Below are 19,414 nucleotides of genomic sequence, written 5' to 3' on the forward strand. Positions count from 1 at the left end.
TGATGCCAAAACCATTAACGTTAGAATTACTGTCATTCTCTTTTAATGTGCTTATGAACATGTTATTTAGGGCACTGAATTATTCATTTTAATTCTGGCCATCAGTTAGCAAAAGCGCTTATAGTTCTGTAAAATTTCATGACAATCAGTCAATTACAATGCAGGTTAGCTGCTGAAATGTGATTGGCTTCTGGTGGACTTTTGTTTGTTTTGTACTGTTTTATAGGTTTAAAAAAAAAACTATGTTTTGCACTTGCCCTCAAGACCATACGCATATTGCATTTTCCTTGACCAAACAGTTGACAGTAGCAATTAACTTCCAGAGTATAAAAAAATAATACTATTGTCCCCATCAACTGTCTGGTTACCAACATTCTTCAAAATATCTTCTTTTGTGTTCAACAGAAGAAAGAAACTCGTACAGGTTTGGTACAACTTGAGGGCGAGTAAATGATGACACAATTTTCATTTGTGAGTGAACTGTCCCTTTAAGAAGCGCAACCCTTACATCTGAGGGGGAAAAGTATTTGTAGTGGTATCAGAAACCACAGTGATTTTGCGAGGTGTATGTAAACGTATGATCTCACCTGTAAGTCTACTTGGAAAACGAACAAGAACTGAGCAAAACTATTCCACATTTCACTAAAAAAACAACACGTCGGTGTGTGTTGTCGCAGTGTGTACTGCGCGCAGTGAGCAGTGCGCGTGCGCGAGGGGCGTGGCCGAGCGCGCTGACGTCAGAAAGGTCGTGGGTGAGAGGTTGATCGGGACACATCTTGTTGTCTTTGTAAGAGTGGAGCTCGATCACGCAGCCGTGTCTTCCCTCTTCCCCGAATCCTCTCAAAACTCCCCCCGAACCTCCCGAACCTTCCCCTCTCACCCTCCGGACCCTCGGACCCTCTCCCCATCCCGGAGCGCGCGCGTCAGGTGAGGCTTTACCGCGCTCCGTGCGCGCCACGGGCCTGCAGGCCGCGCGCTAGCCTTAGCACTCGAGCTAGCCAGCCTGCGCACTTCTCACGCGACGTCTGGTGGCATTCCCACACTGAGCACAGCAGTGTGTAGTGTAAATCTCCAAATAAACGCTGTGAATGCAGATGAAGCGGGTGTATTTCGCGTGAGGGGTCGTGTGGGGCTGTTCTCGCGCTGGTGCGCAGCTAGTAAACACACTCGAGCTAATGCTAACGCAGCTCCAGCACTGATTCATTACCACACGCCATACACGGCGTGTTTATAGCAATGATCCGCGGACTTACATCATTATTTACACGAATACTCGGAATATCTTCATGTTTTCACCAATAGTCATAGGGCTCAGTTGAGTTTTAACGTAAATACGAGTTCATGTTTCTCGGAATAAGCTTCATATGAAGATAAACCTGCAGATCAGCGCCTTATAATGGTGTGTTTACTCTCGAGTGTGTGTTTCCTCTGATCCACTGAGCCCTAGCCGGTGCTGTGGTGTTCTGGGAAGCTCAGTGTAGATGATCTGCAGTGTGAATATGCCTCCATACACTGACATTGAGCTGATGAGATGAAGTGTGTGTTTTAATGAGTGTGTGTGTGTGTGTGTGTTTTCCGACAGGTTTCTCATCCGTGACCAAAGACCCCGAGCTCGCCTCACAGATCATCATGGACTCTGGTGTGATCGAAGGAGGACTCAACGTCACGCTCACCATTAGACTGCTCATGCATGGCAAAGAAGTGGGCAGCATCATCGGCAAGGTGTGTTCTCTCTCACACACAGCACACCACAGCCCTGAGCACACACACCACAGCCCTGAGCACACACACTCAGCCTGGGTTCGGCGTTGAGCTCATCACGGCCTGTAGCTTCACACAGCTCGATCTCCGCACGCGTGTGTGTCTGAACTCGTCCTCCGCTGGCATCTCGTGTTCTCAGTGCTTCTGTGAGGCGTCAGGTGTGTGTGTCGTGTCTGATGCTTTATATTAGGGATGGGGGAATAATAGATTCACACATGAATACCGATTCACAAATTTTAAAAAATCTATTTTCTAAATGTTTAATAATGTGATGTTTCAGTGGCGGCGGCGGTGTAGAGACGCGCAGCGGAGGAGCTTTATGAGTAAAGCCGCTCATATCAATGTCTGAGCTAATAGAAATTAGCCTGAAGTGATGTTAGTTTGGTTAGTCGAGCACGTCAAGCTCTTCGAGTGGGCTTTCCGTGTACAGGTACTTTAGTTTTACACACAAGAAGCTCGTTCAACATGGACACACGCACACACACACACGGTTTTCTGTGTTAATGAACAAAGACCCGCCTATAAAGAGAATGAACATGTGCTGTGTCTGAGGATAAAGTAATGAATGTTGAGAATGCAGCGAGGTGTGTGTGTGTGTGTGTGTGTGTGTGTGTGTGTGTGTGTGTGTGTGTGTGTGTGTGTGTAACTCAGACTAATACCCCCACTGGATTGGGACTAACAGCTGATGTTCGATTCTCCATTTTAAATTAAATTTAGAATTTTTCGTTTTGATCACAGATTTTAAATCATTCAGATATGGTCTTGTAATGAGTGTAGTGTGTGTGTGCGGAGCAGAGCTTCAGCGGTCAGTGTGTGTGAGGCTGCTGATGAGCGCGTGAGTGTCGCACCGCAGACCCTCTCTCTCGTCACTGCTGCTCGTCTTCATCCTGATCTCTTTAATACGTCGAGTCAGAGCAGTCTCAATCTCCACTGAGGAACACTACTGACACTCTTCATTGCGGTCCTATAACACACACGTCATGTGTACGGTGGCCTGAGTGCCAACACGACCCAAGCGCTCCTCGTTGAAGCTGAGGACTGTATGCCGTCAGTGAGATCCACATTGTGGATGTTTACCGTTAGCCAATGCATTTATAAAGCTGTGTGAATGTACACAGTGTGGGTCAGTCAAGCGGTGTAAGATGAGTGATGCCGTCAGACCATTAGCTTCAGCATAAAGCCCAAACTTTAGCGTTTAAGCATCATTTATGTGGCTGTGAGAAACAGCGCTGTGAGATTAGTTCAACAGTAATATGTGCACAGGTCCATGAGAAACACTGGTGTGATAAAACTGTTAAAATAGCTTCATTAGTGTAATCCTGCGTGTGAACCGTAACGCGCGTGCTTCAGGACCGACTGATCGAGCAACACACGGCTCTATTAAGGGTTCATACAAATATATTGATGGCAAAATTTGGATTTAAATTGAATCCTTCGGCTCATTGAACTCTAACAGCGCTGGGTAAATACCCAGAATCACCGCTTCTATTAAAGAGGAGCTCCATAAGAAACGAATGAATGAATAAAAATGTGTGTTGTGCACTACTGGGCCACTATACATATGATGCTAGTTTAAAGGGGTCATATAATGCCATTTTTGTACAAGCTAATATGATTCTTTAGGGTCTAAATGAAAAGTTTGTTATATATGAGAATTTTTTATTAAAATTAGTATTGTAAGAAAACACTAATTTTACCAGGTCAAAAACAGCTCTGTTTTCAGCACGCCGTTTGAGTGCATGTGTCTTTAAATGATAATGAGCTTTGCTCACCCCGCCCCTCTGTTCTGTGCATACACCGTTTTAAACACAATAACACAATAACCATAACGTGTTGTTCATTATAAGCGTGGGATTATGAATTACATTGAGAACATCGTACATAGAAAACATGCCGTAATGTACCCTGAGTGTAAACCTTAGACGCATTCATCGTGAAGCGTGCAGCAAGCGATTTGCAAAGATTAATATAAAGATTAATATAAAGATTAATATAAAGGTTAATATAAAGGTTAATATAAAGGTTAATATAAAGGTTAATATAAAGATTAATATAAAGATTAATATAAAGATTAATATAAAGGTTAATATAAAGGTTAATATAAAGATTAATATAAAGATTAATATAAAGGTTAATAAAACGTTACACTCACTTCAGTTCTTCTGGAGGTGCAGCAGGAACACGAATAGTTGGTACTGATCCTTTTTTCAGGAGCAGCTTCTTAGCAAAACCAGCTTTACTGACCCTCCTTTGTAAAGCAGTCTGGTGTGTGAAATGATTCGCGCAAACATGAAAGCATTGACGTTGATCGTGGGGAATATTCCCTTCGAAAACAAACTCAGCCACTGCGTCTTCAGCGGTCCGGATTTAGTAACATCATCAACATGACTGCTGTGTTCGTTATTACACCCAAGAACAGAACGCCATTCTGCTCATAGACAGCGCTCCAGTGAGTATCAGCAATGACGCGCGGACTATGATTGACAGCTCGCTCACGAGCGAGGGCGGGACTTTGTTGAAACGCTGCTGTCAATCAACAATCGTGGGAGGGGCGTCGACCGTGTGACGTCACTAGGTCGAACGGCTTGATTTTAGAGATTGGAAAACGTATAAGGAGATTAAAAAAACACTGGATGGATTTGTATCATTTTATGATGGTTGTGTACAGGCACTGCCAACACACATTTCAGTACAATCAACTTGTAAAAGTGCATGCACCATGATCAAGAATCATGATAAAGAATCGGTTGACGAGCTTTAATGTAAAGAACACTCTTTCACACATGCACCTGCTCCGCTCCGTGCTCTGATGATGACATCTCTCCAGGACTATACTCTATTTTCATCATTGGCAAAAAATAATCTGTTAAATCTGATTCTGTTGCATAGTACTGAATAAAGAGTAATATACTGATATTAAATATTATTTTATTATGAGCTTATTTTTTGTCTGTCACTTTAAATAATAGTGTGGTTATTTTATTGGCTTGATTTTTTTTTTTTTTTTTTTTTTTTTTTTTTTCATTAACAAGCCTAATAATACAATTATACAAAAAATAATTTCAAATAAGATTAATAATTATAAAAAAAATAATAAAGTGATCAGTTTTTGGCCAAGTGCATGTCAGGATAGGCCGTCTGATGGGCTTTCATGATGAGCGTGTTCATCAGTCATAGACGTGTGGAGAACGATAACTATCCTGCATCTCAGGCTATGAGAAGAGGTTTAGATCGCGTGTGTGTGTGCTGTTGCTGTGATTACAGGTCACTTACACACACCACAGGAACACACACACTCATGTTTGCTGTCATGCCTAATATTTTGATGTTCAGTTAAACAATATAATTCCAAGTTTAGAATCAAACTGCCTTGCTTTATTGTGTTGGCACAGCGCCACCTAGTGGCCAACCAGAGCTAGTACTACTGTACTGGTTTAACCTGTTTATCATTGTGTGTGTGTGTGTGTGTTGCAGAAAGGTGAATCGGTGAAGAAGATGCGAGAGGAGGTGAGATCTGCTGCTGTGTGCTGATGTGCTGATAGAGCGGTCACCGTTCCTCCACTGAAGTCCACTTCTCCGTTAGAGCAACTCCTCGAGTGCAGAGCAACCGCTCCACAGACGCATTACTACACCCATTACTGAGACTACGCCACATACACAACACCATTTACAATCGTAATACAGCATAGTGCTATTGTGAAGGTAGTCTCGCGTAGCCAGACCTTCAGACTGACGGCTGAAGGTCTGGAATTCATAGCAGCTTTCTTTGGCCAAGCCCGCTCATAAGGCCGTTTGACCGACATGTCAAACAACCAATTACAGTTCGTTTCGTTCAGCGTCACGTTTCGGGGCGTGGAAATGTCCCCACAACAACAGACCGGCTAGCAACAAGTCAGTCAGCATAGAAAATCAAAGAAGGAGAAGAAAACAAGCAGTAAGTCATTGATCTGTTCGTGCACGTATAACAATAATGGCGTCTGCATTACCACATCTTTTAGCTGATCTTGATAAATGCTCATTGTCACTCATGTAAACATCTGCGCTTTGTTTCCCGGCGGACCGAAAATAAACGCGACACTCGCGCCCCCCGGAAATCCGATAAAATTCAACCAATCAGATGACGACTTCGACATTCCTGAAGTGTTTCCAGTTAAGTGTACCATATGCATCAGACGTTTAGCCAACGTTCCGTGGGCGTGACGTCTGAGGCTGAGACTATGGTGAAGGCACAAAGGCTGCGATACAGTTAAATAAATATATGCACTGTTTTGTGAATTACAGCGGCTGATGCATTTCTGTCGTACAGAAGTGACCGAATATTAAAGATTACGTGTACATTTGAATAAATGTAGTTTGGCCAATATTAAACAAGGATTTGATCATGCGGTAGTGTAACGACTAACACGTCTGCAGGCATTGGTTATTATATCCTTTATTTTACATGCTGTATTTTAACAGTGTTGTTCAGTAAAGCACGTGATTGTGTGGCGCCCTCTGCTGGTGTTCAGTAAAGCACATGATTGTGGCGCCCTCTGCTGGTGTTCAGTAAAGCACATGATTGTGTGGCGCCCTCTGCTGGTGTCCAGTAAAGCACATGATGGTGTGGCGCCCTCTGCTGGTGTCCAGTAAAGCACATGATTGTGTGGCGCCCTCTGCTGGTGTTCAGTAAAGCACATGATTGTGTGGCGCCCTCTGCTGGTGTTCAGTAAAGCACATGATTGTGTGGCGCCCTCTGCTGGTGTTCAGTAAAGCACATGATTGTGTGGCGCCCTCTGCTGGTGTTCAGTAAAGCACATGATTGTGGCGCCCTCTGCTGGTGTTCAGTAAAGCACATGATTGTGGCGCCCTCTGCTGGTGTTCAGTAAAGCACATGATTGTGTGGCGCCCTCTGCTGGTGTTCAGTAAAGCACATGATTGTGGCGCCCTCTGCTGGTGTTCAGTAAAGCACATGATTGTGGCGCCCTCTGCTGGTGTTCAGTAAAGCACATGATTGTGTGGCGCCCTCTGCTGGTGTTCAGTAAAGCACATGATTGTGGCGCCCTCTGCTGGTGTTCAGTAAAGCACATGATTGTGGCGCCCTCTGCTGGTGTTCAGTAAAGCACATGATTGTGGCACCCTCTGCTGGTGTTCAGTAAAGCACATGATTGTGTGGCGCCCTCTGCTGGTGTTCAGTAAAGCACATGATTGTGGCGCCCTCTGCTGGTGTTCAGTAAAGCACATGATTGTGGCGCCCTCTGCTGGTGTTCAGTAAAGCACATGATTGTGGCGCCCTCTGCTGGTGTTCAGTAAAGCACATGATTGTGGCGCCCTCTGCTGGTGTTCAGTAAAGCACATGATTGTGGCGCCCTCTGCTGGTGTTCAGTAAAGCACATGATTGTGGCGCCCTCTGCTGGTGTTCAGTAAAGCACATGATTGTGTGGCGCCCTCTGCTGGTGTTCAGTAAAGCACATGATTGTGGCGCCCTCTGCTGGTGTTCAGTAAAGCACATGATTGTGGCGCCCTCTGCTGGTGTTCAGTAAAGCACATGATTGTGGCGCCCTCTGCTGGTGTTCAGTAAAGCACATGATTGTGGCGCCCTCTGCTGGTGTTCAGTAAAGCACATGATTGTGGCGCCCTCTGCTGGTGTTCAGTAAAGCACATGATTGTGTGGCGCCCTCTGCTGGTGTTCAGTAAAGCACATGATTGTGGCGCCCTCTGCTGGTGTTCAGTAAAGCACATGATTGTGGCGCCCTCTGCTGGTGTTCAGTAAAGCACATGATTGTGGCGCCCTCTGCTGGTGTTCAGTAAAGCACATGATTGTGGCACCCTCTGCTGGTGTTCAGTAAAGCACATGATTGTGGCGCCCTCTGCTGGTGTTCAGTAAAGCACATGATTGTGGCGCCCTCTGCTGGTGTTCAGTAAAGCACATGATTGTGTGGCGCCCTCTGCTGGTGTTCAGTAAAGCACATGATTGTGTGGCGCCCTCTGCTGGTGTTCAGTAAAGCACATGATTGTGGCGCCCTCTGCTGGTGTTCAGTAAAGCACATGATTGTGGCGCCCTCTGCTGGTGTTCAGTAAAGCACATGATTGTGTGGCGCCCTCTGCTGGTGTTCAGTAAAGCACATGATTGTGTGGCGCCCTCTGCTGGTGTTCAGTAAAGCACATGATTGTGGCGCCCTCTGCTGGTGTTCAGTAAAGCACATGATTGTGGCGCCCTCTGCTGGTGTTCAGTAAAGCACATGATTGTGGCGCCCTCTGCTGGTGTTCAGTAAAGCACATGATTGTGGCGCCCTCTGCTGGTGTTCAGTAAAGCACATGATTGTGGCGCCCTCTGCTGGTGTTCAGTAAAGCACATGATTGTGGCACCCTCTGCTGGTGTTCAGTAAAGCACATGATTGTGGCGCCCTCTGCTGGTGTTCAGTAAAGCACATGATTGTGGCGCCCTCTGCTGGTGTTCAGTAAAGCACATGATTGTGGCGCCCTCTGCTGGTGTTCAGTAAAGCACATGATTGTGGCGCCCTCTGCTGGTGTTCAGTAAAGCACATGATTGTGGCGCCCTCTGCTGGTGTTCAGTAAAGCACATGATTGTGTGGCGCCCTCTGCTGGTGTTCAGTAAAGCACATGATTGTGGCACCCTCTGCTGGTGTTCAGTAAAGCACATGATTGTGTGGCGCCCTCTGCTGGTGTTCAGTAAAGCACATGATTGTGTGGCGCCCTCTGCTGGTGTTCAGTAAAGCACATGATTGTGTGGCGCCCTCTGCTGGACCCTGAATCTGCAGGTCCTCAGCCTTAGGGGTTATTCTTCACTGTGGCGTAAAGGGCTCTCGCAGAAGTGACGTAACGCATTACTTTTCTAAAAAAGTAACTAAGGAACACAATTAGTTACTTTTTAAGGGAGTAACGCAATCTTGTAATGCACTACTGTTTCTGTTACGCAGAACCCATATTACTTTATTTGAACCAATTGTTATTGCTTATTATATATTTGTATTTTAAGTCATTTTTACGGCTGTTGTTCACTTGGATCTATTTTTATTACCACTTTTTTTTAATCCGATTACTCAATCTCTAAAATGGCCGTTAGCGTTAGCCCTAGATCTTGATATGTGTGTGTGTGTGCAGAGCGGTGCGCGGATCAACATCTCTGAGGGGAACTGTCCCGAACGCATCATCACGCTCGCCGGTCCCACCACCGCCATCTTCAAGGCCTTCTCCATGATCATCGAGAAGCTGGAGGAGGTACGGCTCACTTCACACCTGTGTGTGTGTGTGAGAGAGAGTCTGTGCTGATGTGTGTGTGTGTGTTCCAGGACATCAGCAGCTCCATGTCCAACAGCACGGCCACCTCCAAGCCCCCGGTGACGCTGCGGATCGTGGTGCCGGCCAGCCAGTGCGGCTCGCTCATCGGCAAGGGCGGCTGCAAGATCAAGGAGATCAGGGAGGTGAGCAGACACCCCATAATATCATGATACCCATAATGCCCATAATGATCAAGGAGATCAGGGAGGTGAGCAGACACCCCATAATATCATGATACCCATAATGCCCATAATGATCAGGGAGGTGAGCAGACACCCCATAATACACATGATACCCACAATGCCCATAATGATCAAGTAGATCAGGGAGGTGAGCAGACACCCCATAAATTCATGATACCCATAATGCCCATAATGATCAAGGAGATCAGGGAGGTGAGCAGACACCCCATAATATCATGATACCCATAATGCCCATAATGATCAAGGAGATCAGGGAGGTGAGCAGACACCCCATAATATCATAATACCCATAATGATCAAGGAGATCAGGGAGGTGAGCAGACACCCCATAATATCATGATACCCATAATGCCCATAATGATCAAGGAGATCAGGGAGGTGAGCAGACACCCCATAATATCATAATACCCATAATGATCAAGGAGATCAGGGAGGTGAGCAGACACCCCATAATATCATAATACCCATAATGATCAAGGAGATCAGGGAGGTGAGCAGACACCCCATAATATCATGATACCCATAATGCCCATAATGATCAAGGAGATCAGGGAGGTGAGCAGACACCCCATAATATCATGATACCCATAATGCCCATAATGATCAGGGAGGTGAGCAGACACCCCATAATACACATGATACCCATAATGCCCATAATGATCAAGTAGATCAGGGAGGTGAGCTGACACCCCATAATATCATGATACCCATAATGCCCATAATGATCAAGTAGATCAGGGAGGTGAGCAGACACCCCATAATATCATGATACCCATAATGCCCATAATGATCAAGTAGATCAGGGAGGTGAGCAGACACCCCATAATATCATGATACCCATAATGCCCATAATGATCAAGGAGATCAGGGAGGTGAGCAGACACCCCATAATATCATGATACCCATAATGCCCATAATGATCAAGGAGATCAGGGAGGTGAGCAGACACCCCATAATATCATGATACCCATAATGCCCATAATGATCAAGGAGATCAGGGAGGTGAGCAGACACCCCATAATATCATGATACCCATAATGCCCATAATGATCAAGGAGATCAGGGAGGTGAGCAGACACCCCATAATATCATGATACCCATAATGCCCATAATGATCAAGGAGATCAGGGAGGTGAGCAGACACCCCGTAATACACATGATACCCATAATGCCCATAATGATCAAGGAGATCAGGGAGGTGAGCAGACACCCCATAATATCATGATACCCATAATGCCCATAATGATCAAGGAGATCAGGGAGGTGAGCAGACACCCCATAATATCATGATACCCATAATGCCCATAATGATCAAGGAGATCAGGGAGGTGAGCAGACACCCCATAATATCATGATACCCATAATGCCCATAATGATCAAGTAGATCAGGGAGGTGAGCAGACACCCCATAATATCATGATACCCATAATGCCCATAATGATCAAGGAGATCAGGGAGGTGAGCAGACACCCCATAATATCATGATACCCATAATGCCCATAATGATCAAGGAGATCAGGGAGGTGAGCAGACACCCCATAATATCATGATACCCATAATGCCCATAATGATCAAGGAGATCAGGGAGGTGAGCAGACACCCCATAATATCATGATACCCATAATGCCCATAATGATCAAGGAGATCAGGGAGGTGAGCAGACACCCCATAATATCATAATGCCCATAATGATCAAGGAGATCAGGGAGGTGAGCAGACACCCCATAATATCATAATGCCCATAATGATCAAGGAGATCAGGGAGGTGAGCAGACACCCCATAATATCATGATACCCATAATGCCCATAATGATCAAGGAGATCAGGGAGGTGAGCAGACACCCCATAATATCATGATACCCATAATGCCCATAATGATCAAGGAGATCAGGGAGGTGAGCAGACACCCCATAATATCATGATACCCATAATGCCCATAATGATCAAGGAGATCAGGGAGGTGAGCAGACACCCCATAATATCATGATACCCATAATGCCCATAATGATCAAGGAGATCAGGGAGGTGAGGAGACACCCCATAATATCATGATACCCATAATGCCCATAATGATCAAGGAGATCAGGGAGGTGAGCAGACACCCCATAATATCATGATACCCATAATGCCCATAATGATCAAGGAGATCAGGGAGGTGAGCAGACACCCCATAATATCATGATACCCATAATGCCCATAATGATCAAGGAGATCAGGGAGGTGAGGAGACACCCCATAATATCATGATACCCATAATGCCCATAATGATCAAGGAGATCAGGGAGGTGAGCAGACACCCCATAATATCATGATACCCATAATGCCCATAATGATCAAGGAGATCAGGGAGGTGAGGAGACACCCCATAATATCATGATACCCATAATGCCCATAATGATCAAGGAGATCAGGGAGGTGAGCAGACACCCCATAATATCATGATACCCATAATGCCCATAATGATCAAGGAGATCAGGGAGGTGAGGAGACACCCCATAATATCATAATGCCCATAATGATCAAGGAGATCAGGGAGGTGAGCAGACACCCCATAATATCATGATACCCATAATGCCCATAATGATCAAGGAGATCAGGGAGGTGAGGAGACACCCCATAATATCATGATACCCATAATGCCCATAATGATCAAGGAGATCAGGGAGGTGAGCAGACACCCCATAATATCATGATACCCATAATGCCCATAATGATCAAGGAGATCAGGGAGGTGAGGAGACACCCCATAATATCATAATGCCCATAATGATCAAGGAGATCAGGGAGGTGAGCAGACACCCCATAATATCATGATACCCATAATGCCCATAATGATCAGGGAGATCAGGGAGGTGAGGAGACACCCCATAATATCATGATACCCATAATGCCCATAATGATCAAGGAGATCAGGGAGGTGAGCAGACACCCCATAATATCATGATACCCATAATGCCCATAATGATCAAGGAGATCAGGGAGGTGAGGAGACACCCCATAATATCATGATACCCATAATGCCCATAATGATCAAGGAGATCAGGGAGGTGAGCAGACACCCCATAATATCATGATACCCATAATGCCCATAATGATCAAGGAGATCAGGGAGGTGAGGAGACACCCCATAATATCATAATGCCCATAATGATCAAGGAGATCAGGGAGGTGAGCAGACACCCCATAATATCATGATACCCATAATGCCCATAATGATCAGGGAGATCAGGGAGGTGAGGAGACACCCCATAATATCATGATACCCATAATGCCCATAATGATCAAGGAGATCAGGGAGGTGAGCAGACACCCCATAATATCATGATACCCATAATGCCCATAATGAGTGTGTTCTAACAGGGTTCACAGAAGCTGCTTAATGCGTGAGGAACTTGAATTGGACTCTTTGAAACCCTTGAGAACAGCCATATTTATGAAGAAGGACTTGAATTATTGATATCAATATATGGGAAATGTATTTTTTATTTTATTGATTAAAACAATCTCTTCATGTAAGATTAAAGCTGCAGTCCGTCTGATATAGATATAGAGCCGTTCTTCATGGCTATGAGTGTGATATTGCTCATAAATATGCAAGTATATGAGACAGCTTTCATTCCTCAGCTCAGTCACATGTTCATGGGGGAATCAGCTTGAATAAGGAGAGCGATATCTCTATCATAGAGTCCTTCAGTGGTTAGGGTTTACACAGCCATCGCTTTATCTGTACTGGTTTGTTTTTATCCATTTACCCTTTTTAGAGTTTGAAAGATAATAAAGATATGGTTTGGTAAGTGAGATCTCTGAAGTCCTTAAACCTAAAACAAGCTTTAAAGTCCTCGTAAAGTCTGTACGAACCCTGTTTTATGACTGTCCCTCACTTTACACACACACGTAGAGCACACACACACCACGTGATGTAGTCTAGTAAGTTAGACTAGTGCGCTTTCATTGCATGATTCAGTTTATTAAAATGCGTTTTCTAATGCCCTCAATATTCAAGAATTTAGGAAATACCTCTATTCATGTACTTTATTATAGTCAATCAATATCACACGAGTGTTTCTTTCTCCAGATATCAGCATGATTACAAACGTGACTTTGATTTTATACCACAGTTCAACAAGCAAGAAGTTAATATTCAGTGACTTACATTTTAGACACAATATCGGCTGTTTTTGCTCCACTTCGCCAACGGAAATAGTTCCAACAAAGAGACGGGACTATTGAGTCTCTGAACGACACATGACGGTGTCATTACTGAATGATCGAATCGGTTGAGGGAATGATTCAATGACTCGCTCATTAAGACAAACGTTTGAATGAATCGGTTGAACGAATGATTCAATGACTCGTTCATTAAGACAAAACGTTTGAATGAATCGGTTGAACGAATGATTCAATGACTCACTCATTAAGACAAACATTTGAATTAATCGGTTGAACGAATGATTCAATGACTTGCTCATTAAGACAAACGTTTGAATGAATCAGTTGAACGAATGATTCAATGACTTGCTCATTAAGACAAACGTTTGAATGAATCAGTTGAACGAATGATTCAATGACTTGCTCATTAAGACAAACGTTTGAATGAATCAGTTGAACGAATGATTCAATGACTTGCTCATTAAGACAAACGTTTACGCTAAACCTGCAACGACACCAACACAGTAAAAGCACTCAGCCAAATATCATCTAATTATCTTTATCAATAAAATCCCAGAAAATCTAGATCTGTGTATGTATACAGTGACGGTGTGTGTGTATGTGTTCAGTCGACAGGAGCTCAGGTACAGGTGGCTGGAGACATGCTGCCCAACTCCACCGAGAGAGCCATCACCATCGCCGGGACCCCGCTGTCCATCATCGAGTGTGTGAAGCAGATCTGTGTGGTCATGCTGGAGGTACATCTCTTTAGTGTGCATGCAAGGAACATTAGGTTACAGTAGTGCTTAAAACTGTGCATCAGTAACTGAGAAAACACACTTCAACACACAGCAGCAAACACTCACTACATCTAGATCATCATAAACACCAGACGCTGATCTGAGCGAGTGCTGAGCGCTCTCTGTGGACCGTGTTTCAGCTGATGCGCACACACACACACACACACACACACACACTCAGCTCTGGCCGATGTGCAGGTTTGGTCATGTGTGTCGTTGCACGATCATTGCCTCCGACTGAGAGTGTTCATCATTTCCCCACATTAGCAACACCGCCGCACGTGCTGCACTGGATCCGCTAGCAGAAACACACCGTGTCAGTGACGTCATGTCTCGCGCGCCTCTTCACACACCAAACATTTTAATGCATGTTGTTGTTTTTTTAATTTGACGAATATTCTAAATGTTAATTTTGCCAGCCCTAGTCCTTGTAATGTTTAATCAACGTGTCATAGCTGGGTCTTCCAGTGGCGTGTGGGTCTGTGGACTTCTCCAGTCATGTGTGTGTTTAAACCCCGCCCACATCTCAGCATCCAATCAACAGCCCATGCACAGAACCCACATGTTTTGATCGTTCTTTAACGTATTTTCCATCTCTGCTCCTTCTCATTGCAGTCGCCTCCCAAAGGCGTGACCATCCCGTACCGACCCAAACCCTCAGGATCGCCTGTCATCTTTGCAGGAGGACAGGTGAGCGTCGTGATGTCATTGCAGCATGTGTGTGTGTGTGTGTGTGTGTGTTTGATCTGAAACCCGTGTTTTGCAGGCATACGCGGTGCAGGGACAACATGCCATTCCTCAGCCTGATGTAAGAGGCGCTCTTTGCTTCCCCACAATCCTCTGCTCAGAGTTGGGCCTGTTGTGATGCTGTTCTCTGTGTTCACAGCTCACCAAACTCCACCAGTTGGCCATGCAGCAGAGCCCGTTCCCTCTGGCCCCCAGCAGCCAGGGCTTCACAGGTACACACACACACACACACACACACACACACACCTCCTCTGGCCCCCAGCAGCCAGGGCTTCACAGGTACACACACACACACACACACACCTCCTCTGGCCCCCAGCAGCCAGGGCTTCACAGGTACACACACACACACACGTGTAAGCCGGTCACTGAGTGTGTGTTTCTCTCCTGCAGCCGGTATGGACGCGTCTGCGCAGACAGGCTCTCATGAACTGACCATTCCAAACGATGTGAGTTCACTGACACTGTTGACACACACACACCTGAAAGATTAGACGAGATTACGCGACTAGGGTTGGGTATCGTTTGGAATGTAATGATTTCTATTCTGCTTATCGATTCTGATTCTTGTCGATTCCTGATTTCAGTCTGGATAAGGTGAATAAACCGCAGATATTCGCTGCTATTAAATGTTTTAAGCAGTAAGACACTGTGAATATGATGAACAGAAACCATCAGGCTAAAGAACACTTACAGAACGTTAGCCTGCGGTTTAAAGACACCACAGAAGAACAACTAGCCAAACTAATATAAACTTCAAGCATTATTAAAGACAAGTAAACGCTCAGTTATTAAACAACAACAAATAAAATATTTGCAATCGCAACAAATACACACAACTGAACAAAGATACGATTAAAACAGTGTTTTAATATTTTCAAGTTCAGAAACTAATCAAATGTAAAATAACACCGCACTTTATTAATAAAATATACATTATATTATAAGTTTGATTAGTGTTATAGAGACGGCAGGAATATCAGCGCTGTCACTTTGAGAGCTGACCCAATATACTGATACACGTGAACACAGTCTCTCGCGCTTCTATGGTTTAAAGTCATATTGAAATGCACACATTAATCGATAAGTATTCGATTCCCAACCCTAGACGCGACTCCAGTGGTGTAAGACATGAGCACGCATCATTAAGCACTGCTTTGTGAACGGTTAGTGTTAATGTCTTGGTTGATTGTGACAGTTGATTGGCTGCATCATCGGCCGTCAAGGTGCCAAGATCAACGAGATTCGCCAGATGTCCGGGGCACAGATCAAGATCGCCAACCCCGTGGAGGGTTCGACGGACCGTCAGGTGACCATCACCGGCTCGCCCGCCAGCATCAGCCTGGCCGAGTACCTGATCAACGCACGGTAACGCATCACCCTCACCTGTGTGCTCCACATCAGTAGCTTTACCGTACTCCACATCGCCAGCTTTACCGTACTCCACATCGCCAGCTCTACCGTACTCCACATCGCCAGCTCTACCGTACTCCACATCGCCAGCTCTACCGTACTCCACATCGCCAGCTCTACCGTACTCCCCGTCGCCAGCTTTACCGTACTCCACATCGCCAGCTCTACCGTACTCCCCATCGCCAGCTCTACCGTACTCCACATCGCCAGCTTTACCGTACTCCACATCGCCAGCTCTACCGTACTCCCCGTCGCCAGCTTTACCGTACTCCCCGTCGCCAGCTTTACCGTACTCCACATCAGCAGCTTTACCGTACTCCACATCAGCAGCTCTACCGTACTCCACGTCGCCAGCTTTACCGTACTCCACGTCGCCAGCTTTACCGTACTCCACGTCGCCAGCTTTACCGTACTCCACGTCGCCAGCTCTACCGTATTCCATGTCGCCAGCTCTACCGTACTCCACGTCGCCAGCTCTACCGTACTCCACGTCGCCAGCTCTACCGTACTCCACGTCGCCAGCTCTACCGTACTCCACATCGTCAGCTCTACCGTACTCCACATCGTCAGCTTTACCGTACTCCACATCGCCAGCTCTACCGTACTCCACGTCGCCAGCTCTACCGTACTCCACGTCGCCAGCTCTACCGTACTCCACGTCGCCAGCTCTACCGTACTCCACATCGCCAGCTTTACCGTACTCCACGTCGCCAGCTCTACCGTACTCCACGTCGCCAGCTCTACCGTACTCCACGTCGCCAGCTCTACCGTACTCCACATCGCCAGCTCTACCGTACTCCACATCGTCAGCTTTACCGTAGTCCACATCGCCAGCTCTACCGTACTCCACATCGCCAGCTCTACCGTACTCCACATCGCCAGCTCTACCGTACTCCACATCGTCAGCTTTACCGTACTCCACATCGCCAGCTCTACCGTACTCCACATCGCCAGCTTTACCGTACTCCACATTACCCTTCACACAGCGGGAACTGAAATTGCGAGTGTAAAATACGCCCAATGGAAACGCGTCAATTTCACAAAAACTCCCATTTATCGCAAAAAAGTTTAATCACACATGAGGAGGTTTTTCGGGCAATTCGAAAAAGTAATATTTCGCAAAACTGCAATGGAAACAGTTTTAGCGCACTTACAGTCAGCTGACGTAGATGACGCGGTGTGTTTGGACAGAATACGAGACAGAGTTCTTTATTAAACTCATAAAAGACAAAAGAATTACAGGAATACTGGATTCTGAACCACAAGGAAACGCCACAATCACGAGCTAGAAGCAGAAATGAGGAAGAAACACCCAGAAACTCCTCATATGAGCCGCTCCCAGTGTAAGAGTCTGTCCTGTCCATTGATGTGGAATCACACGCATGCGTCTCCTTCATCACTAGTAATGGCCAGTGCGGCGGCTGAGATATGTGCACCTGGCAGCATCTGTCGCCATGATGTTTGGAATGACTGAGTACGCAGAAAAACATTTACGTTTCAGTCGCGTAACATCGGCTAATGGAAACGCCGTCATTTCACAATAGTTTATCGACATTTAGAAAATATCGCTAAAGTTTAGCTCAAATCTGTAATGGAAACGCGGCTAGTGGTGTTCATCTGACAAGTGATTGACATCTGTGTTCTCTCGCTCTTGCAGACTCTCGTCCGAGGCGACAGGGATGGCTGCGAACTGATGTCTCTCTCTCTCTCTCTCTCTCTCTCTCTCTCTCTCTCTCTCTCTCTCTCTCTCTCTCTCTCTCTCTCTCTCTCTCTCTCTCTCTCTCTCTCTCTCTCTCTCTCTCTCTCTCTCTCTCTCTCTCTCTCTCTCTCTCTCTCTCTCTCTGACCCTTTTCTCCTCCTCCATCACATTTACGCTCTCTAAGTGCAAAAAGGAAACCAAGTATTTTCAACCCATCCTTTCCTTTCACCCACCCCAGCTATGCTTCATGGATATATACACACACACAAGTGTTTTATTTATTTATTTCATGAAAATGTTTTTAAAAATCCCTTTGCGTACAGTTTTTAATGTCTCTTTTCTTTGCGTATTTTTGTCAGTTGAACATTACCATACGGAAGCGACAGAGGAGAAAGTGGGAAAAATCTGAAAAACGCATTAATATGTTTTTGTTATCTCAGATTTTTCTTATAAAAACAGAAAAAATAAAAAAGAGAGCAACTACAAAATGATAGATTGACCGTTTTTCCCTGTATCGGACATTTATTTATTTTAATTTAACTCTAGGAAGTTACGGATTTTAAAGTCCTAGACGCGAGTGTCAGAGGATAAGCTCTGTTTTCTGCATCAGGTTTCAGGTGACTTCTGTTTTTCTTTTTTTTTTTCTTTTTTTTTGACATTGAATATTTGTCATTCCTCAATATTTGTGTTTTTTTTCTTCTTTATCCTGAAGTTGGAGGTTTTGTTCGAGGGAGGGTTGGGAGATGCTGCAGTTTCTGCACACATGACATTTACTGCTATAATAATGAGTTGAGAATATTTCTTTTAGAGAGAATATTTTTTTTAACCCTGTGGTTTGGAGCCCAGACTGGAGGATTCCCAATTGACCTTTATATGATGATGATGATGATGCGACTGAGTTACTGATCAATTACATGACTAGAAGGAACTTTCTAGATTTAACACTAGTTTCCTCTCTACTCTGCTTGAGTAATAGTTATGTTTTCTATTTTATTTTATTTTTTTCTATTTTATTTTATTTTCTCGCAGGAGGAAGGAAAACCTAAAACCTTTTTGTGCACGTTTTCTGAATATTGTAGATTTTGGAGTGCAGCTGGAATGAAGAATTAAACATGCAAAATTAAAACATGAAATGCTGAAACTATGTAATGGTGTCCTTTGGTTTTTACGTCTTGTATTGTGTTGTGATGCACATCTGAGTGTAATGAATGTTTGACTGAGAAGAACATGTAAGCTCAGTGTTTCTGAACTCCTGAAACGCCTCCATTGTAGTCTTGAGTTTCTTCCGGGAACGAACAAGTCACAATATTCCTCATAATAATTCATACGCAGCATAAAGGGGTGGGGCCTGGTTGAGTTAGTTG

The 19,414-nt window shown here is 45.0% G+C and overlaps 1 protein-coding gene across 1 annotated transcript; it reads left to right on the forward strand.

Annotated features, from left to right (window-relative positions):
• Window positions 1-685: 685 nt before the first annotated feature.
• On the forward strand, window positions 686-19,194 carry pcbp2 (poly(rC) binding protein 2). Its single transcript, XM_081369083.1, has 12 exons — window positions 686-927; window positions 1,583-1,722; window positions 5,236-5,268; window positions 8,863-8,979; window positions 9,051-9,182; window positions 14,021-14,149; window positions 14,807-14,881; window positions 14,958-14,999; window positions 15,078-15,150; window positions 15,332-15,387; window positions 16,137-16,306; window positions 18,009-19,194. The coding sequence occupies exons 2-12, from the start codon at window positions 1,630-1,632 to the stop codon at window positions 18,043-18,045; spliced, it is 957 nt and encodes a 318-aa protein (XP_081225209.1). The 5' UTR covers window positions 686-927; window positions 1,583-1,629; the 3' UTR covers window positions 18,046-19,194.
• Window positions 19,195-19,414: the final 220 nt, after the last annotated feature.

The sequence above is a fragment of the Scardinius erythrophthalmus genome (assembly GCF_964197995.2).
Source record: "Scardinius erythrophthalmus genome assembly, chromosome: 6".
In the NCBI taxonomy this organism is placed as follows: domain Eukaryota; kingdom Metazoa; phylum Chordata; class Actinopteri; order Cypriniformes; family Leuciscidae; genus Scardinius; species Scardinius erythrophthalmus.